Source organism: Hipposideros armiger, unplaced genomic scaffold (assembly GCF_001890085.2).
Source record: "Hipposideros armiger isolate ML-2016 unplaced genomic scaffold, ASM189008v1 scaffold_891, whole genome shotgun sequence".
NCBI classification, from domain to species: Eukaryota; Metazoa; Chordata; class Mammalia; order Chiroptera; family Hipposideridae; genus Hipposideros; species Hipposideros armiger.
The window spans coordinates 294,543-318,101 of record NW_017732241.1 but is presented as its reverse complement, the minus strand read 5'-3'; the positions used below and the strand labels follow the sequence as shown (position 1 = coordinate 318,101).

Below are 23,559 nucleotides of genomic sequence, written 5' to 3'. Positions count from 1 at the left end.
GCAGTGTCACTGGCCCTCATATGTGGGATCCGAACCGGGGCCCTCTGGCGTCCCAAGCCAGTTCTTAACCATCGCGCCACTCGGCCGGCCCTGTTGTGGTTTTTTTTAATTCCCCAAGCCTATGTTTGATCGCACACCTGTCTATAATTGAGTTCTGACTCTCTCTAGAAAATAAATCAAAACGGAACAGATTCCACACATGCTTGAGATACTAGAAAGTCTAAGTTTCACTATGCTTTTCAGTATGCCTGCAGACCTATGCTTTTCCTATTATCTTAGGAATCGGGTACCCATAGAACTAAGCATGACATGCCCAAGACTGAGATTGCCTTCATTAGCAAATGTGAACACTCCAAATCCCCGGTGCAGGGGAGATCTACCAGTTATACCTCCTGCAGTGCATCAGAACCAACTGGAGGACTTGTCAAAACATAGCTCAGCTCCAGCCCAGGGATTCTGACTCTGTGTGTCTAGGGTGAAGCTCAAGAATATGTATTTCTAACAAGTTCCCAGATGATGCTGATGCTGGTGGCCTGAGGACTACATGCTTTATGACCCACTGACTTAGACTACTCTTCAATACCCCTCAGCTCAAGGACCTTGAAAGTCTTTCATGTAACAATAGCTGCCACCACTAAGAATTCTACTTCTGTTGAAATGTCCACTGTCTAAGTAAGAGCTCTTTGCAAATAAGGACTCTCACCCCTACTGATTAGACTAACAACAACAAGAACAATGAACAACACTGCACTGTGTTTTAGGCATTATTTTAAGCACTTTTTATGCATCAACACATTTATTCTACTCAACAACCCTAAGATCTAAGTACTAATTGTTTCTCCTTAATAAATAAGGAGATTAAAATATGAAAAGATTAAATAACTAACACAAAGGGGCAGAATCTCAAGTCAAATAGCCTGGATTCAAATTCTGGCTCCATCATTTATGTGTATGATTCTCTGTATCTCTGTACTCACCTCAAGAATATCATAAGGATTTGTAAACTGAAGGTTTCCTGCCACTAACGTACCTTTCAAAAAAATGGTATTTATGAAAATGAATCTATCAGTCAGGTTTTCTGAGCATACGCTCACTTCTATATAAGAATTAAAGGAAAGGTTATCAAAATCTTAGAGATCCTCTGTTCTCATTTGGTATAATCAGAGATTGTATAAGTCTGAGAAAGTTTATGAGATTTTCCCAAAGTACTGGTCACCTCTCAGAGCCAAAAATAGACTAAAGACAATCTTAGTCCTCAACTCTCTCTAGGAATACAGTTGGTAAAGTAGCTTCCAGAAGATTCTGAACCACTATGCACACTGTCTATAATTATGCCCATAAATAATCATAGGGCACGTAAGAAGGAGGGTAATTTCAAATGGCTCCTGTTTTACTTTACTGATGAGAGGGACAAATGAGGGCAGAAGTTTTAAGATCAAAAAGAAATATGAGAGAAACAAGAAGGTAAGAGGCAAAAGTAAAATGTGAGTTTGAAGAATTATTCTCCTGTGATTTTATATGACTAGGTAAATTATTCAAGGGAATAATTAGTTCTTGTCCAAGCTTTCCACAAATATTATTTGGAGAAACAATTTCTAAAATTAAAACACAGTCAACAGAATCATATTTCTAACAAATGTCCATTCCTTTTCTCTTAGCTATCAAAATCAAAAGGCAAGACATTTCCTTTTTAAAAAAGAAAATCAAGTGAGGTAATTGTATGCATAAGTTAAGGCTGAATATTAGTTCTGCTCTTGAAAATATGTGCCACTAAAACAGTAACATTGCCTGTACCAAGTGCTGCTCAAAATCACGTAAATAACCTTACTTAAAGAAAATCAGGATAACAAATGCGTTTCTTTTTCTTTTCATCCAACTTGTAGGTGTAATTTCACACCTACCAGTTGATGACATATTCTTAAAGTATAGATGACACTAGAAGAAAATAATACCCCTATAATTGGATATGGCACAGCCCTTCCTCTCCCATGAGTACAATAATGTGTCTGTTTAAGTAGGTGAAAGAAATGAACTTCTTGTCCAGAAAGGCTCCTTATTAGGGGGAGCAAACATCTTTATAATTCTGTGCAGCCTCCCTTATGTCCCTGATAATTCTCCCTAATTAACCATTTGGATCATGTTTCTGTTCATAGTTTAGCAATACAGAGCTTCTGTTGGTTTTGGCTGTATCTACATACATGTGACTATTGGTGTCAAAACATCATATGTTTGGTATTGTATAGAAAACATAAATGGGTGACTAAATTTTTAAATTTCCTATTGGGTTTCTAAAACTAAGAAACAAACCATTTTGAAATGCGTTTCTTTATGCTGAACTCATGGAGAATTTAATATATTCATAAAACCCAAAGAAGCTATTTGCATTTGTAATCAGTAGTTAGGAACCCACAATATTAGAGGTCTAGAACCAGAAGATCTCAAGAAATAAATCCCAGATTAGTTAAATATTAAGTATAAAGATGTAACAATACATCACTAAAACAAAACATGGGAATTTTTAAAAATAGTTTTGGAATGAGTATAGCCTTTCTAAATAGGAAAGAAAAGCTGAGGGCATCAAAGTATATTTAAAATTAAAAAAATATATATAGCATGGCAAAAAAAATTCAAAGATAAACAACAAAACGAGTGAAAATATTTGCAACTCACATAACATAGAGATGATTTTTAAAATATAAGTAGATTTCCAACTAGTGAAAAGACAGGCATTGTACAGAAACATATAAACAAACATGTTATAGAAAAAGAAATATAGATGGTTCTTAAAATATACATAGAAGTGCTCAACCTAACTCATAATAAGAAAAATTAAAGTTTATGTTTTCAGGTAATAAAGAGACAAAAGTTTGATAATGCATTTTGTTGACGAGAAGATAAGGAAACAGATACTCTCTGTAGAAATCTGTATAATGAAGAGCAAACAGATTTTAAAATTATCAAAGCACATACCCTTGACCCAACATTTTCACTTCTAAGTATCCATCATGTAAATACAGTTGCACACATGCAAAATGACTTTTGTGCAAATATATTCTTTATAGCATTGTTTATATTAACAAAACATTAGAAAGAACTGAAATGTCCTTCAACAGGAAATTAGGTTAAAAAGTTATTCAATTTAAATATGTACTAATATGGAAAAATCTTGTAGATATACTATTTTAAGTTTAAAAATGTGTTAAACAAGATATATACTATATAGATACAGGTAAATAGTATTGCATATGTTGATAAATGTACAGACCGTATCTGGAAGAATACAAAGAAATGTGACCAGGTGACAAAGAGGAAAGGGACAGAAAATTTATTTTGACTTTGTCAGTGCCTTCCAGTCAGGGAAGCAAACAAGCAATTGAACAAAGTGAGGCTTAGTAAATCGAAGCAAGGAAGAAAAAAACACAATATGGCAGAACTGAGATGTCTTTAGTGAGATGTAAGAAAGGACTTACAGGGTTTGGTCAGTGTTGTATGATTTTTAGGGAGGCTCCAAGAAATGCAGATTTACTCTGACTGGAGGCTCTAAGGAAGTGGGTGTAACTCTATGACTGGGTATCTTAATAATTCTTATTTATAAGGCAAGAAGAACAGAGCAAGGTTAAAGCTCTGTGTGGCGAAGAAGCAGCAGCCGTAGAGAAATATCTGACCATTTTGTAGTCTAGAAAATGTTCTTGTTTGTGTTCAGATGTGATTACAGAATGGTCTTATTTTTGTCTTGATCCATCGCAGTCACGTGGCCTTGTCTGGTTTTGTGTTCTGTAAAATTGTTTGTATTCAACAGAAGCACAGCTAGGCCTGCTGGGAGTGCCACACCAGCTCCTGGCTCTCAGGGACTATTTCGCTCTTTCTCAATTGTATACCCATGTGTGCCTTTACAATTGTATACCATGAACTATCTTACCTATTTAAAATAATTTTTAAAAGACTCATGACTGAAGAAGGCCTTAAAAGTCACTGAGTTCTGAGACTACACCAACCACCACCACGTCCTTCCCCGTCTCACACCAAAAAGGGCTTTCTTGTAAACCCCCTACAAGTGCCTGTTCAGCATCTGCTTAAATGAATCAACCTTGTACTAACTGATCAGGCAGCTCATTCTACAACCAATATAGCTTTAATATTTTGTTCAGGGAAAAGGGAACAACGCATTTGGTTATAATATCTTAATTGTTTTCACCCCAGCACATTTGACCACTTCAAATGCATCTTCTCCTATGGTAACTAGTGGAGCAGAATAATTATCTTTCTAATTTTATATAAAATTTCCTATTAATACTCTCCAAATGGCAGTTGTCTTTTTTTGTGCCAGTGTTCCAACACAGTTTTGCATCTTTTGTTATCATTACATTTGCAGAGATTCTTATCTGTTGCTGCTGACAAACCCATTTGTTTTGTACTCAATTATATGCAATTAGTCTTTTCTTCATGAACAAAAGAACAGGTGTCTTTATCTATTCTATGCAAGATACCATGGTAAGGTTGGTTGGATGTAATAATGTCTACTGAACCAAACAATTCTGACAGATGCTCATAGTAATAAGATTTTTTTTTCCAAACAATTAAAAGCTTTTACTCCTGCCCACACAAAGTAGAGAAAGAAAGGGCATTTTCACATCTTAGAGGCTTATAATTTTCTATTTAAAAATGAGGAGAATTTAAATCCTTCTCTGGTGTTTTAAATCCCCACTCAGGAAATGTATAAATAAAAATTGTTTTCATTGGAAATTTTTCAATGAAAATAGTGGGATAAGGGAATCAGAAGAAAGTACATTAGTCAAAAAAACTGGTGAAATCTGAATAGAGTCCATAGCTCAGTTAACAGTATTATACTAGCATTAATTTCCCGGTTTAAATAACTGTACTTTTGTTACATAAATTGTACCATTAGGGGAAAGTGGGTGAGAAGAATACACAGGAATTCCCTGTATTACTTTGTCATTTTTCTGAAGTCTAAAATTATTTCAAATGAAAATGTTAAAAAATATGTGAGTGGTGACAGTATTTAGCCAATGACCTAGAGAAACTTTTGCACGTATACACAAAGACGCATTCATTCATTTGTTCCATTTTTGTTGAGTATTTTCTGTGTATTAGAGATATCTCTAGGTTCTAAAGATACATCAAAGATCAAAACAAAATCTCTCATTCATGGGACTTACATTCTCCTGGGAGGAAGATAAAAAATAAACAAATAAACAGCAACAATATAAATGTCAGGTGGTCATAGGAGCTAGGAATAGAAAAATAGTGGGGTATCAGAATAAAGAAAGCTACTGGGAGATGTATAATTCTATAAAGGATGGTCAGGGAAGGTTGCTTCAATATCTATATGAAATACCTCAGCAGCACTGTTTGTAAATGGCAATGATAATTATCCACCAAAATGACAATGGATTAATATATTTGGGTACATTCATGCAATGAAATACTGTACAAAAATGAAAATTAATAATACAAAGGAACTATATAATCATAGTTCCTTTTCACAACCATAATATTAGAGGAGGAAGAGCACATAAAATTTATATAAAATGATGCTCTCACTTATAAAACATTTAAAACATGCAAAATAATATTATGAATGATTTTAAAAATGTATTTTTAAAACTGCATGGAAATTGTAATAGATATGTTTGATGTCGTGGGGGGGCGGTGCGTTGAGGGAAGGGATTGTCACAAAAGTATAACTATTGTATTGTTTTGTACACCTGAAACTAAAAACAAACAAACAACAAAAAAAAAACTGCATGGAAATAAAAAATTCCAAATTCAGCATAGTTGTTATGTCTAGTACTGAAGAAAAGCAGAATTATAGGACTCCATCAAAGACAGCACAGAGGGTGCAAATGTACTGATATGTTTAACTGAATTTTAAGCCAGAGGTTGGGTATCCAGATAAATTTATCTTAGTCTTATTATTTTGTCCATCTAAACTACTTTTAATACAAAATATCATAAGGTGTGTGCAGTAGTTTAACTTAATAAATAATAAGACATTTTAAATTTGTAAATTCAGACAGTTTCTAAAGGTATTTGACAAAAATGCATCACCCTGAATGTGCGTTATGCATAATGATATTATGCATAAATATGTATTTTATTATACATATATAAGTGTATATATATATATATATGCATATATGAGTATATTTACATGAGCTATTGACTCAGCATAGGCAGAGAAAGCACTGTCAGTTATTTTTCTAGAAACAGTAAAGGGAGGATTTGTGTTAGTTGCCCCCACACTTTCACCACCGCCCTTCCACCACTGCCCAGTGATAAATGTCTTGCATCTTCAGGACAGAGCTGTCTGGGATACAGTTGCATCCTGTGGACTGAATTTGGCTATTTGGCTTACTAGGGGCTTGACTTCATCTTCACCAATTTATAATTTTTCAATCTTTTTTCTTTAAAGTGGTGTAGATGTTACTGATTGAGGATATTAATATTATCATCTCTAGACACCTCATATTATAGGAAAATAAGCTGAGATTAAGGGATACCTCAGGGATACACGGGTGACGCAGTTAAGCAATCTCCCTGATTTGTTCCATCTATATTTGTAGCTTTACTAAATCCACATTCATGTACAGATGCAATAGATGGAAATTCTCCATGGAGAGAAAAGCATTCGCATTCTTCTGTACTCAGTTGAAAATGGGCATCATTTAAAGAATGCATTCCCACAAAAACAAACCAACAATGCAAACGACAATAAGCTAATCAACTACTTCACAGGAAACTGAGATGACATTCTTTATAAGAAGATCTTCTCTTTATTGTAATTCATATTTTGGAATGAGTAATATTAAGGAACAAAGAATAACTTAGAAGGGGTGGACCAGAGCATTTTCACACTTTAGGGATTATAGATCTTCCCTCAAATCTTAATATTTAATTGAGAAGATATTTCACCATAAAATATCAGCCTTCTTAGATTATTACCTCATGCAATCTACCTTTTTGTAGATTGTCAGTCTGACCACAAAGTCCTATCCATCAGAAGATAACTCAGCTGGACACATATGTAATGAGCATTTATTATGTACTTGACACTAAGGATCTAACAGTGAATGAGGATAAACTTTAGGAAAACAACATGGCACCCTCCCTAGTTTTAGAATAACACAAATTTTCCTCAGTATCTGTATATCAATATGCAGAAAATGAAAGATATGATGACAGTGATCTTTCTTGATATGGAGGTTTGTATTTAAAATTTTTCTGAAATGCAAATATATTCTCTCATACCTTGATAATTTTGTTGTTATTAAAATTGTACTTTATACTTAAATCAGTTAAAAACTATTTCCAGGGGTATTAATAATATTTAATATTTGGCATTTTATATCAAAAATTAACACAATTTCAGATCTACCAATCTTTCTTCTTCTGTTATTATCACATATACTATAAAACATCATCACACTATGTTAATACATTTTTCTTTTAAAACCAACAATTTTTCCTCAGTCAAAATAAAATAACATGTTATATACATGTGTATATATTCAATGTTTACCTTAAGAAGTAATGTTGGTCTGCCAGAAATGACATTCTGAGAATTATCTTAACATGTTTACTATTTAATTCTAGAACTAAAAATCCCATCTTGTGCGGGAAGCCCTGCCCTGTTCCTAAAAATATTTATCATCATCCTGACTACAAACACTAGGACGGAAGGATATTCTCGTTCTGTGACTAGCTGGAACATCATCGAGTCTCCTGTCTTCTCTTTTAGTCCATAACCTTTCTCCCTTATTGTCGCTTTGCTACAGGGAATTATAGCAAGAAAAAAAATAAAGGAAAAGACACCAGCTTACTTGTCATTAAATAGTTCAAAAGGCAGCCTGGCCATGCTTTGAGTCTACACTACACTGGGTATGCACTTGATTGCAATTGGACTGCAAGGAGCTAATGTTCCTTACTGTAGTCGCTGTTTTCGTCCTTGGTCCCGTCAATGGTACCATCTGGGTGCATCTGCAGGAAATATCCCTGCTGGCTGAATAACCTTGTCACAATTCCTTTCAGCTGGGGTTCTGCAAAACAAAGTGAAATGATTATTCAAATTTCTATTTTGTTTATAAAAACGCACACTTGCAAACTGTCAGAAGTAAGTACATAAATGCCAATGGCTTAAATATTGAAGTATTTGAAAAGGGGGCATTTCACTAACATAGCTTCACTTTATTTATTTTTTTTCCTTCTACAGGCAGAGCCGTAATACTATGTAGCAATAAACCAAATGTAAATAAATAGAAACTAATTATGATTGGAGAAATACAGAGGCATACTAAAAAGTGAACTGTTTTTCTCTCTCATGCATCTAGTGTCTGACTGCAAGTTTATGGTCCCATTCCAGAATCGCTGTTTAGACTGAACTGCCACTGTAATTCTTCAGCTCCCAGCAGTCATAAGCAGCCCCTGAAAGACTTCTATTTTTGCTGAATGTCAACTATCCATCGGAAACTCATGGGTCTTGAGATTCTGGTCGAGTTCAGCCAGAAAGAGTGGCTTGGATGAGGACCACAGGAAAAAGCAAAACCCATGGCCATGAAACATCACTGGAAAGTGTGTGGAAACAGATTTCATCTTTAGTAAATACCTCAGCAGAGAAGAACCCCACTACTACCAAGTCATTTTTTCCAGTACAAAAATAAACCATTTATGCCTATTTCTCTAATCATTTCCACCTAGAAGTGGTCCTCAGCTTTTAAAAACTTCCTGCCCACTAATACCGCAAAACTGAGCTTGGTATACCACATATGGATTTTTGTATAGCAGCAAAGATAAATATATAAAGCTTTCTCATCGTGGTGCTGGCTGTCAGCAACGATCCATTTTCTACAGCATCACCACCATCTTTGTCTCTACTTCAGTGTTCAGCAAAAATTAGAGTATTCTAGTGCATTTGGAGCCCTAATTATTTCATAAAAATGTGGAGAAAAAGAAAAATTCTGCTTCTCGTGATGCAAATTGAGGCAAAGATGGAAATCATAGGACTGCTGAAGTGGCAACATGTTATCCTCAAAAGGACAATCACTGAATTTCAACTGACAGTCAATTCCACTCCTTCACCCATTTATTCAACCAATATTCACTCTGAATTTCTTTTTTCTTTTTGGTTAGGCAATATGCTAGGTACTGCATTAAGCTGAATACATTTATTGATGTTTAGGTTTAAATAAAAACTCCAGTTAAGGATTCAATGCATTTAACTCTTTGGGACTAGTCCTGCTCCCTATAACATATGTCTAAGGTTAGCCTTTCGCACATATGACTTAATCACACACATTCAGGAATATGATGCAATGCCTATATAAACATGTCTTCTTCCGAGCAATCCTAAGAAGCAGAAATGATGCCAAGAACATTGGGAATGAGGAAGGAGGGTTATGAACTGAACTGAAAATTAGGCAATCTGATTAACTGTACGTTATCTTAATGTGCTAAATTAAATTTATTTCCTTTTTGGGCCTTAATTTCCATATCAATAGTATCAATAGAAGTTAAACTAGTGAACTTTAGGAGCCCCCATGAATCTCTATTGACTCTGAGCATGTTACAATCCTTTGCCCTGAGTGGTGGCCGACATCGAGAAATGGATTCATCTTCAATGTGTTGCCTCCATTGGCCCACCCAATCTGACATGCTAGGTAGGGATTTGTTGGACAAGCACAAAGCTAGCTAACCTCACTGCAAAAAAAAGATATATTGTGTCCTTATTGCCATCTATCAAACCTTACCAACTTTTTCAGGCTCAGCTCAAGATCACCTCCTCCATGAAAGTTTGGCAACCATTAAGTGTGGATCATTTTTTATAATCGGGGAAAATAAAACAAAAACATATGTGCCTCTACCAGGAGGCTAACTGATTGACAGGCAGGTCCTGTTGTGGTACACTCAGCTCTCGATGTGCAGTCAGAAGACCCAGCTTTGAACCCCAAGTGCCACGTGGTCCTGAGCAAGTCATTTAACATCTGAGGCTCAGTTTTCATATCCGTACAATGAAACAAAATAATTCCTGCACTAATGATAATCATTGAGAATTTCAAATGAATAAATATATGTGATAGAGTGAATTGAAAAACCTCATAAGAATATAAATCCTAATTAAGGTCTCTTTTTCAACCATGAAAATCAAGGAAACAGTGTGAGGTCAAAGGAACACTCTGTAAACAGATTCTATGTCTCCTGATTTCTGTTTTAATAAAATGTTAATTGAGGTTGTAAAGTCATTAAAGCAAATAGCAGGCTAAGAGTAGGGGCTACAAAAGGATAGAAGGAAAGGGACAATTGCCTTATAAGTCATATTTTCTACCTAATCAGCTTGATAAGTTCCCTTTAAGAAGTCATGTTTTGGTTGGTAATGAGATGCATGGCAGCTGAGTCATTAAAGCCTGCAAACGATTGTTTGTTTTTTCATGCTTCTCTTTTGTAGCTGTAATCAAACACCTCTTTTGCTATGGTGAAGCTATTCCCCACCCCCACCCCCCTTTGGGGCCCTGGAAATTAAGGTTGGCAACTCATGTTCAAGATAATGAGCATCAGGCTTTTTTACCATCCCCCGCTGCCCAAGAGCAGTGCCAAAACAAGCTTGGAGTCTGAGTTTTAATTATGTGAGGATCTATGAAAGCGAATGTCATGTACTATAGATGTTTCAAAGGTGACCTGACCATCTATTGAGCCTAGCATGTGTCATAGAATGAGTGTCACCTGCTTGACAGACCTGTACCCTTGTTATCATCAATCAAACCCTACCAACTTTTCTAGACTCAGTTCAACATCACCTTTTCTATGAAAGCTTGGTGATCATAAGTGAGGATCACTTTTATAACTGGGGGAAGGTATATTTTTTTGTATTTTAAAGACAGGGGGACACAAAATGAGACCACTTTTCAGCACATCTAGTATCCTGGGTGCATTCAGCTAAACATGCTTTTTATTTGTCACACTATGCCTAAGAATCTCATAAATGAATTAAACCTGGTGGTCCTCAGGTGGCACCCAGAGTATTGCATGAAACATATAATGCTAGTGTGGGATAGCTGTTAAATGATGGACAGAAACAGAAAGGCATGATGGCACTAAGGAGCAAGGGATGAATTCTGTCTGGAGATTGGATGAAGTCACCTCATCAGTCACTTGAAGACTGAGAATTTTCATAGGCAAAAACCAAACAAACAAAAAAACAGCAACCAAACAGAAGAAGGGCATTCCAGACATAAAAACAATGGAAGGAGGCAAAACACAGCATGGTAGACTCTCAGAATGATGCAGGGTCTGGAATAGGCATAATATGTGGCAGAGGTTCTCAAATGCTGGCATGCAGATAAGTGCCTGTTCTCAACAAATGTTTACAGGTCAATAGTGAAATAAGAAAAATAGGGTCAATGGAATACGTTTTTATTAAGCTAATTTTTTTTCAATTTATATGATCTCTTTGATTTTAAGATCATGTTTTTCCCTCATAGATACAGACAATAGTTTAGTGGTTACCAGAGGGTTAAGGGAGAAGGGGGTGGTACATAAGGGTAAAGGGGTCAAATATATGGTGATGGAAGGAGAACTGACTCTGGGTGGTGAATACACAATATGATATATAGATGATATATTACAGAACTGTACACCTGAAATCTACATAACTTTGCTAACAATTGTCACCCCCGCAAACCTTAATAAGAAATTTTAAAATAATATGTTTTTCCATTATTTATTTTTTCTTTTTTTTATGACCTGATGGTTATATTATTGGGGGGGGGGTAGGGTATCGATTTGTTATCTTTTATACTCTGAAGCAGTGTAGCAAATACTGCTAGCTTTTCTCCCAAATTAATTTCCTCTTTTTCCTCGGCCCCCAGCTAGACCATATGTCCTAGCCTCCCTTGCAGTTGGGTTTGGCAGATGAATGAGTGTCATATGGAATGTAAGTGAAAGTTAAGTGTGCCATTTTCAGGCCCGGCTTTGAAAAGCAAATATTCTCCTCCAAATTCTCTTTTCTTGAACACTGGCTGGATTAAGATGACAAAGCCCCAGGGGATGTCAACAAAAAGCAAGGATTCTGGGCCCCTGAAAAACTAGTGGAGAAAAGACAACAGGTATCAGAAATCCCCACCTCAGGCGGGTGAATAAGAAGTAAACTCCCATTGGTTGTATGGAGTGACTTCCTTTCTAAGAATACAACATGAAAGGGGGGGAGAGAGTAATTTTACAGTGGAGAAACCTGGTAATTCAAACCCTCCCTCAGTCAGGTGATCATGGTTCACACTTGATGAGAATGGTACTTCGCCTCTGTGCTATTCCTCCCCAAAACACATACCTTAGTCTAACAGCAAATTCCAGCTGGACCACATTCTACAGAATAGCTGACCTACACCCCTCAAAACTGTCAAAGTGATCAAAAATAAGGAACGTCTGAGAAACTGTCACAGCCAAGAGGAGACTAAGGAGAGAAGACAACCAAATGTAATGCGGTATTCTGGATGGAATCCTGGGACTGAAAAAAAAAAAAAAGGTAAAAAAACTAAGAAAATGTGAATGAAGTATGGATTTTATTTAATCATAATGTATTTATACAGATTCATTAATTTTCACAAATATACCAAATCAACATAAGATGTTAATATGGAAAATAAACATGGGGTAAATTCCAATCTAAAACAAAAAATAAACCAGTGATCCAAACTTTGTGATGAAAGCCATACCCAGAGTAGGGTATAGGGGAATTCCATATACTATCTTATCTTTTCTGTAAATACAAAACCATTTTTAAATTACAAAGTTTACTAAATATAGTCATTTCAGTCACAAAAGCTAGTAAGAAATTTTAACCTCCAAGAGGATGGGTGAGAAAGAAGGTAAAGGAACTCTCACAGTCAGCACTATTCCCATTCAGGACTGCAGAGCAATTTCAACATAATGTTTGAATTCAAAGCCACTTAAAAAAGCCGAGACTTCAAGCAGCTATCCAGCTAGCTATTCCTGCTGGCTTACGGTGTAGCGCTATGGAGCAGTGACCAGCGTATAAATCCAGGGCAGAGTTGTCAACTACGGGGCCTGGTCACACATCTCAGGATGAACACTAGACTGCAGAAAATAAAATTAATTTTGAAATTGGAAAGGATCTTGGAATCTAACATCTTCTTTCATCAAATTACCTTCATCGACATCAAAGACTTTTTAAAAACCAAAACACTAAGGCCCAAAGTGAGTGTCAAGATATAACCAGTATCTCGTGCAAACTTATGGGGTTGGGGAGCAAGAAGGCAGAGAAGAGGGGAGAAGGAGAGGATGGAGCACCTAGGCATCCGTGCATGAGTTACTGGAGTGTGGGGGTGATAAAGAAAAGGCGTTATAGAAAACTGCGCAAGAAATACATATCATATTGAACCCAAACTTAGAGAAAATGCCCCCATGTAAATTCCAATCTAAAACAAAAAATAAACCAGTGATCCAAACTTTGTGACGAAAAGCCATACCCAGAGAATTCATAGCAATTATAACAGTGGCCATATTTTGAACCCATCTGCTTCGTACAGGGCACTGCCCTGATGATCTTACTACAGCTTTATTTAGTACAACAGCTATATGTGCAAGATACCAGTACTTTTCTTCCTTTTTCAAATGAGATTATTGAGACTCAGAGAAGCTACATCACTTGCCCAAGGTTACAGAAACTTGTAAATGAAGAGGCAGATCTAGCTTAAGAGTCTATGATCCCCGCCACTATCCGGCACTGCTCAGTCACTTGAAGAAGGACCCTGGCATAACCGGAGCATGTCCAGAGAAAAGGGAGCCAAATACAGAGGGTACAAAGGACTGTCGTATGAAGATGGCTGAATGAACGGTGGCTGTGCAGCCCAGAGAGGTAGGACTCAGGAGATATGAGAGCTGCTTTCTTGAGAGTAGGTAGAAGTAAGAAGCAGCCAACTTGTTCTGTGGTTCCACAGGGATCGAATGAGGGCCAATGGGTGAAAGTTACAAGGAGGCAGATCAGAAAGAATTTTCTGTAAATTGTATTAAAAGAGAGAACAGGCTGTCAAAGGAAACAGTGGGTTTTCTGTCACTTGACAGAAGCAAACAGGAAGAAGCAGAAAAACTACAGGTCAGGACAGCTGTAAGCACACAGGAGTCACCAAAAGCTAAGGCCTTCTTCTGTATGACAATGCAAGGTCCTCTCCTGAGGTCCTGGGAAGCTTTGGGACAAACCAGGTGGCCCACTAAATACAATTCTGTTTCTTGGTTTGTGTTTAGGAGAGAGAACTGCAAAGACTGTTAACCAGGCATCCTGAAAATGCAAAGTTCCTTTGAACTGGTAAACATGGACTGTGGGGTAATTTGATGGGGTTTTTTAATCAGTCTCTGTGGGTATACAAATGGGTCCTCAGTATTAAGGTTTAATGTTGCCTGCTTAAAGGAACCGAGATTGCAGAGGCCGTTAAATGTGATTTTTTGTCAAGTGCTTCTGCTGCAGATTTCAAAATTACATTATGAGGGTTGGAAATTGTTCATAAACAGATACATTTCTCAACAATCACAGCTAGGTATCGACTAGGGCACATTTTCATAACCTAACGCAAAGCCCCAGACACATGAGAAATGGGATACAGTAAGACATCTGAAAGAGGACAGAACTTTTCTGGGTTTCTGAACACATTGCAAGCATTACAACCACACTGAGCTATAGGAATTTATCAAAAATATATGTTGTTTAGCAAAAGAGATGTCTGCCTGAGGGCCCTCATTCACTCAGTAAACTGCAGTGAACACACCAAAAGGAGCACCTCACAGAACAGAACCTGGAAGGCCAGACAGACACATGTCACCACGGCCCAGTAGAGTCTGCTTGTGGGACAAAGAGAGTCAGTCACATCCTGTCTGAGTCCTCAGTCTTCCCATCCATCAAATAAAGGTGACAGACGCCATCAGCAGTTACCTACCTGAGAACCATGCAAATCTAGTGCAAAGGACTAATAATTGCAAGAGGGCTCTGTATCTATCCAAGCATATTTACTTTCTCAATCAGCAGATACTAATAGCACATTTAATTCAAAAAACAAGTATTTATTGAGCATGAGGATTTGTGGAGGTTATTGCTCTAGGCACAGGGGATAACGAGCGGTGTATTAGTAAACCAGCTTTCAAAACAAAACAAAACAAAAAAAGAAGGCTCAAAACCCGATTTCCATGGAACTCATTTCCATGGTCTAATTACTCTCACCATGGCCGATTTAAAACTACTACTTGGCCTCACTGAATGCACAGCTGGATTGGGAAGAGACGAGCACAGCTGGTTCCAGCACACCACTGAATACAACAGAGAACAAGACAGAGGCTTACATTCCAGAAAGTAAGCAGAGAAACAATACATAACACATTTTCGTTTAAGTACTATGATGAAAACTAAAACAATGAAAAAAGATGGAGCGTACATGGGATGCATGTGCTATTGTGGACACACAGCAGTCAGAGGATGACCTCACAGACACCTGAGTGGAGTGGGAGCAATCCACTGGAGATATCAGAGACAAGGCATGCCAGGTGCAGGGAATGGCAAGTGCGAAGCACACTAACACTTGAAAAGAGTAGGAGCCATCGGATAGTAGGTCTCTGAAGAGCCTTCCTCCAGGCTAGGCGTTAGTTGTCCAGCTACAGCCCTGCTGCTGCCAATTTAGTAAATAAAGTTTTATTGGAACACAACCATGACCATTCTTTCACACATTGGCTACTTTGGTGCTGCAGTAACAGAGATGAGCAGTTGCAACAGAGACCCTACATCCTGCAAAGCCTAAAACATTTACTAGCAGGCCCTTGACAGAGAAAGTCTGCCAATGCTTGCGCTTGACCCTTCCTGACGCAGTGCCCTCTACCTGAATCACACAGCCCCTGCCTTCTTCCTATGCCCAGAGCCCCTCCTCAGTGTTCTGGGCTCCGCTTTCTTCCACAGGCCTTTCCTGATACCCTTCCGCAGAGCTCCCTGTGCGGAGTTAGGAGAGGACTCCCCACACTGTTCCGGAGCTGTCTTTGCTGCTGAACTATGAGCTCCCCGAGAGCAGGGACCCTGAATTATTCATCACTCCGACCAGCACTCACTCAGTGCCAGGCGCAGGGAAGGTGAGGCACGTTCATATGTTGAAAGAGAGAAGGAGATAAGTTATATCTGGCATTTTTCATTGTCACCTATGACTTTCAGAGGAGCTCCTCATTTGTAAGAAAGATGGTTTACAGCCTTTTAATATAATGCCTCCAGCCTTCAATGTGTTTCTTTCCATTTTCAGTCTCAGCTGCTCCACACTGAACAGTCCGACAAGCACGGCAGCATCCTCCATAAACTACACAGTCTCCAAAGCCCCGAGTTGTCTCCCACTCCTACGGGAATCAAGTGACCTTGAGACGGGCCATCCTTAACCTTCATGCTGCCTCAAAGCTAAACTGGATAGGAAGGACTGACTTTTCCAGAGTATCCTCTTTGCTGACGCCGTCTAAGCTAGAGAAGATGGGAGAGGCAGGGCAGGGAAATCGAGGTAGGATGTTGAAAGCCGATAAGGATGGGATTTTTGTACTGAGCCAATTTTATTCTTCATACCATGAGCCCCTTCCCTCCCAGGTTCTTCTCTATAAGATGCTCATGAAAATTTTAAAGAACTCAAACACCATTTATTGACTTCCGAAATGCCCCAGGTGCTGAGTACAAAGAGGAGTAAGATGCAATTTCTGCCTTGAGGGCTTCCACGGTCTCATCAGGGAGACATGTACACCGCTAATCATTACAGCAGGAACACGGAAAGTGCTGTCACAGAGGAACAAATAAACTGCCTTGGAATCACAGAGTGGGGATGCTAATTTTACCTGGGATGGTGGGTTCTGGGACAAGCAGCAGTTAAGAAAAGCTTCAAAAGATGAAGCAACACTTTCGACTTCACCTTGAAGAGGCAGGGACATAGATTTTTGCTTTCAGCAGCATCAGCAAGGGCGATGGCCCGGTGGGACTGGGCAAGCAGATGGGTGTGGTTAGTGTGTGGGGGAATGCGAGGGTGCACGCAGGGGCTGGAGGTGACAGCAGCAGGGAAATATGGGGCCAGGACACTCGAGGTGCCTTAAGCAAAGCTCATAAATTTTACTTTATCCTTTAAACCAATGATCTCCAAACTCTTTTAAATTATACATCCCTAACTGTAAAACATTTTAAATCTATAGCCTCCATATATATGTGTATTTATTATTTATAAATTACATGTATGTAATCACTCCATATATTATGTGTCTATTATAAATCAAAGTTGAAATATTTAAACACCCCCAATACTAAATATAAACAAATATGAAAATAGTTTCTTTCGACATGACGAAAGGTTGTCTTGCCCGACCCACTTCAGACAGGACAAGCCTTAGGTAGCACCGCATTAGGCAATGGCAAAACACTGAAGGATTTTAAGTCTGGGGATAAATTGCGAGGGCAATATTTTAGAAAGCTAAACTAGGGAACAACAGAGATGGTGAATTAGAGTGGGTGGCACTGTGGCCACGGAGGCCACTTAGGGAGTTGTCACATATAATAAGGGCCTTGGGTAGGCAGTGGCAACAAGGGTGGAGAGAAGACGTCAGCCTGAGGACCGACTGTGCTGGCTGGTGGTTAGTAGATGACAGGCTGTGTAGACGCCCATCGGTTCCAGAAAAATGTATGACCTCTGTGTCCCTAAATCCAAATCAACCACTAGGCTTTTAAGGAAGCCCCAGTTCAGTGCAGAATATGATGGAATGTGAGGGTGAAGGAAGCTTAACGTGAGCAATCCCAGGAAGCCAAAGGACTTCTTTGTCTTCCTAATGATTTCTGTTCATGCAGAGGCTGTTGATTCTGGTCAAGCTCACCCAGTCACCACTCCTTGGTCTTTCTCGGACCATCACCCTTGGGAAGTTGACCTGAAGCGACCACTGCCTTCCAGGCAACTCAGGAATGGGCTCTGGGGAATGCAGAACACAAGGTATTTCAAACCTGAAAATAATCCCAGGATCTTGAGATTTTACAACTAGAAAAGCCATTCGGGACTTAAGTCCAGGCTCATTCTAGAGATGCAGAAGCAGAACAGCAGGGAGAGGGGAAGCTCTGCAGTGTCACATCTTCCGATCGCAGGAATCAGAGCTCGTTAATACACCGTGATCCTCCTGTGCTGTGCCCTTTAAAATGAAATGTTTCATACCTCCCAGAGGCATCCTGGCTTTGACCCAAACTACTAGCTGCACGGTACCCAGGAAGCTATTTCATTTCTTTGTGCACAGGCATACTTTGCTTCTTGCGAAACTGGATGACTAGGACCTGCTTCTGAAGGCTGCTGGAAGGAATTAAGAATGCACATTATGGTGTGCTATATGACCAGGAAGTGGCCATGCCCTATGGTAGATTTAACTTTCAGACAGAATTAACGTGGCTAGAAAGATTCATGGTCAGGAGAAGTAGCAACGGGCAAATTCTCCTGAGTTATATTCACAGATAACGATTGCCAAGCATTTACCACATACCGGGGACTTGATGGGGATTATCTCGCTGAATTCGCCCAGAAATAATTTAAGTCAGGCCCTATCATTGGGCCTTTTTATAGATTAGGAAATTGAGGCTTACAGAGGTTAAGTCACTGGCTCTAAATCACAGATCTAATAAATGCCAGAACCAGGAGTTCAATCAGATCCCTCTGCTCTGTGCACCTTCTCACTGCTAATCATCAGTTGTCTCTTAAAGAAGTTGAACATGCTGATACTCCTTCCTTCTTTCTGCAGTTTTCAGCCCACAAGAAACGGTAGAAACCTATGAAGCCAGGTGACCAGGAATAAACAGCAAGCATTAAACTGGAATTGAAGACATGGCTTTTGGACTCTTGATATATTAAAAAAACAAAAAACAAAAAAACAAAAAAACGGTAGGGGGCGTGTAGACACTTCTACAAACAAGCACAAAAAGTCTTCTGTAATGAAAGCACCCTCACTTGGCATAGAAACATCTTCTCACTTAGTCTCAAGGCCTCTTTTTCACAGATGCATCTTTTGGCACCAGACATAAATGGTGACTTGGAACGTTATTTGGAAGAGCGCAGGTGTTGACAGCTCCCTGACATCAGAGGAGCTGCACAATGTTGGACCTGCCCTGAAACTGTCCTGTATCTCACAGGAGATCCGTTCATCCAGGTTGGCAAGCCTAGGGAATTCCCTCATACACCACAAATCTAAATTATCTGCAGGTGAAATGCTATTGTTGTAAAATATGACCTTTGTTTATCATCTTTTTTTTTTATAGCACTCACCAAGAAAAATTTGCAGAGTCAACCAGAGTGAGTTGAAGAGGTAATAATGGTTTTTGCAGCAAAGCAGTTTATAGCTCCGCCAGTACATCAATCAGCCTCAACTCAGTGGTAAGTTCAGGCCAGGCTGTGTGGTGCAGTAGGCAGCACATGCCAAGGAGTCCAGACATCTGGGATCTGAGCTCAATGGCTTGTTCCTCTCCATCCCCGCTGCCACCACCTTTGTCCAGGCCACCTCCAGCTCCTGGCTAGGCTCCCCCAACAGCCTACTCACTAACACTCTTATATTGTTCCCCTTCCAAGCCACACTACAGTAAATATATTTTACAGCATACATTGGATCATGTCTCTCTCCTGCTTGAACCCTTTAATAGCTTCCCATTTTTTTATTTACAGTAAAATGCCAAACCCTTAGTGTGGCCTAGAGAGCTTTGGAATCCTGGATTTGCAGCCACCGAGCTGCTCCAATACTGTCATTTTACAGATGAAAGCTGGAGCCCAGAGAGAAGAAACCAGTTCATTGAACAAATATGTGTTCGCTTCCTACGTTGTGTTAGTGGGTGCTATGCTAAGTACTGGGTGCTATGCTAAGCACCATCTGGCTCCTGTCTACCATTCCACCACCATCTAAATTTACTCTCTCCTTGGCTCACTAAGCTCCAGGCACACATACCTTCTTTCTCTTCAGACCTAAGGATCTGTACACATGCATGTGCCTCTGCCTGGATTGATTTCACCCTAAGATAAATTTAAGTCACAGCTTAAATATAACCATAGGGGTCTTGACTTAGCCCCTCAAACTAAATCTGCCTCCATATTCATATTCATATGCATATTCTCTGGAAACACACTGTTTTCCCCTTCATAACACTTATCCGAATTTCTAATCAGATATGTTTTTCTTTGTTGAATGCCCATTTCCTCCTCTAGCATCCATGACAGTGAAGCCATGTTCATTTTATCCATAACAAAACACCCAGCACTTTGCATAGCTCCCACTAATACAAGGTAAGAAGCGAACACATATTTGTCCAATGAACTGGTTTCTTCTCTCTGGGCTCCAGCTTCCATCTATAAAATGACAGTATTGGAACAGTTCAGTGGCGGCAAATCTAGGATTCCAAAAATGTAAGGGATTCATAAGTAGAAATAGATACAAGCTATTTTCAATGAGTTAAAACTGAAAACGGAGAAAGTAACTTTAATAGATTACATCTCTCATCACTGAATATTAATAAAAATTGTTAAAATTCCACTTAAAAATATAATCTACACAAAGTATACTAATGCAATTAACTTACTGCCTGATATTACAATACACAAAGGAGAAGAAGTATTTATCAAATGTGGATGGTATACGTGTGATATAAATACGGATTGTTTGCTATAACCCAAATTTACTTTGGGAGGCTCTCTAGGGACACAACTTGAAAGCAACTGAAACAGAAGAACAAACAACTGGCTCTATGACTGACAATAAGGAGCCCTTACAGACACACAGATGAAGAATTCCAAGGACAAAGACAAGAACCAGTGGTTTCAGACAAAAGTGCCAAAATAATAATTTCAAGGGTCGCAGTCCTCCAATTCCAGAGACCCATGTAAAAACAAACAAACAAACAAAAAGCATGCTTCTCTCATGGCCAACAACTCTACAAAGCATACTTTAGGGTTCAATGCAACAAGGACTGATCTATCGATAGCTAATGATTCTCCAAAACTTTGCAGACCAGGCCAGCTTGACTTTAACACACAAAACCTACTTACAAAAATCGTCAACAGTTGGCCATTTATATGTGACACATCCTAATAAGAAAATGCATGATTTGTCAACAAATAAAATTTTAAATCTTCCTGGTTTTTTGTTTTTTTGTGTTTTTTTTTTGAAAAAACAACTGAACATTGAAATGTACATTAAATTGTATCTATGTGTTACAGAACCAAAAATAGAAAAAAAAATTGTTTTTTATTTGATGTTTCAAAATCTTGCACTTTGTTCTATAAAAAACTGGTTTAATTTTAGAACCTCTGTGTTTTGTTTCTAAATGACAAGAGGATAAATGTGAAGTATTTTGCAAGTATGTTCCACACAAAACCCATTCTGCATATGGATCATTTTTATTTTCATAAGGGGGTAACCAAATTAGAATGTTCATGAGATTTCCTCCTTTAAAAACTTCTTGATGTGCCAGATAAGAATTTTGATCAATGATTTCAATTTAAGTTTTGGTGATTAGCTTTATTACAATTTGCAGAATTATTATAATTTTTGCATACTCATTTTCTTGCATTTATTTGAATTCTTTTTTTAGCATGAAATATTTCAATTATGTGAAAAATACACCAATACAAATAGCTCTCAATAAGTGCTTAACATGAACCAGGGACTACTAAATGATTTTTATGCATTGTATTGGGTCGTCAGAAAAGTCATGACACGTGTTTGCAACAGATGGCGCTAGTTCATTTTTGGAAGTATGAGAGTCATTTTCATCTATGTTATTGCTATGTCATTTGACAGCTGACAGTTCTAGCTTCATTCTAAAAAAAAATGAGCGATTTGGTTGAGTTTTGGAGATTTTACTACAAGTTGAAGATGGAAGACCAAACTGTGCATTTTTGCCATATTTTACTGTTTTACTTTCATAAAGGGAAGACCGCATATCAAGCTTGTGAAAAGTTGCATAAAGGTTACGGTGACAATGCTCTACAAGAATGTCAGTGTCAAAGATGGTTCACAAAATTCCGTGCTGGTGATTTTGATTTCAACGATGCTCCCTGGTCAGGGAGGCCCACCGAGGTTGATGATGACAAAATAAAGATATTGATCAAGTCAAACCCACATTACACGACACAAGAGATTGCAGAGACATTGACCATCCATCATTCAAGTGTTCACGACCACCTGAAGAAGCTGGGATACGTAAGCAAGCTCGATATTTGGGTTCCACATGAAATCAAAGAAGTTCATTTGACAGCACATATAAACATCTGCAATATGCTCATTAAACGTGAAGAAAACAATCCTGTTTTGAAGTGACTAATAACTGGTGATAAGAAGTGAAGAAAACAATCCTTTTTTGAAGTGACTAATAACTGGTGATAAGAAGTGGATTGTTTACAACAACGCGGTGTGCAAATGGTCTTGGTACTGATGTGATGATTCGCCTCAAACGACATCGAAAGCAGACATTCATCAGAGGAAGGTTATGCTCTCAGTGTGGTGGGATTTTAAAAGGTGTCATGTTTTTCGAGCTCCTACCAAGGAACCAAACAATCAATTCAAATGTGTACTGTCGACAATTGGACAGTTTGAATGAATCCATCATCCAGAAACGTCCAGAGCTTGTTAATTATAAAGGAGTTGTGTTCCATTGTGACAACGCAAGACCACACACGTTTGATCACCCGTCAATTGGAGCTTGGATGGGATGTGTTGCCACACCCACCATACTCGCCTGACCTTGCGCCGTCAGACTTCCACTTGTTTCGTTCTCTTCAAAACTCATTGCATGGCATAACGTTCAATTCAGATGAGGCTGTAAATCAGCACCTTGTTCAGTTTTTCTCTAATAAAGACAGGTCCTTCTATGAATGAGGAATTATGAAGCTCACCAACAAATGGCAAAAGGTTGTTGAACAAAATGGGCAATATGTCATTGATTGATCTTTGTTCTTTATATAAATAAATGACTTTTGAAAAACAGACAAAATACATCATGATTTTTCCGACGATCCAATATTTACACATTCAATCTTTACAACAGCACTATGAGGTGTTTTTTTTGTTTGTTTGTTTGTTTGTTTGTTTCTCATTTCACAAATGATGAGACTGAGGCACAGAGAAGTGAAGTAATTGACCAAGGTTCCACATTTCCTAAGTGAAAGGGCTCTGAGGGTTTAAGTTCAGGAAGTCTGCTTCTAGAACCCATAGCGCAAGCTACCACTCTACCACTCTGCTGCCTCTCAAATAGCCATAAACTCACCATTCACATTTAACAAATACTAACATTTTCCATAATTGCTTCAAATCTGCTTATATAGTTAAAACATTATAGTCATTTCCTTAATTCCATCTCATTACTTTCCTAACCATACCCAATCCAATATTTCTGAACTTGGTATGAAGCCTTCTTGTTCATATTTTTGTTCCTTTACTCCCTCTGTATGTATCCACAAAAATACATAGGTAGTGCTACTTTGTGTATTATACATTTTACATTAAAAGGTGTCAGGTTGTATATACCAATCA

The 23,559-nt window shown here is 38.3% G+C and overlaps 1 protein-coding gene across 2 annotated transcripts in view; it reads right to left on the bottom strand.

Moving 5' to 3' along the window:
* Positions 1–23,559, bottom strand: part of FGF12 (fibroblast growth factor 12) — a 363,040-nt gene that overhangs the window by 192,998 nt on the left and 146,483 nt on the right. For both annotated transcript variants that reach the window (XM_019630092.1, XM_019630091.1), the window contains exon 2: positions 7,947–8,057. In XM_019630092.1, the coding sequence (XP_019485637.1) occupies positions 7,947–8,057 (111 nt within the window). The remainder of the gene's footprint in view (positions 1–7,946; positions 8,058–23,559) is intronic.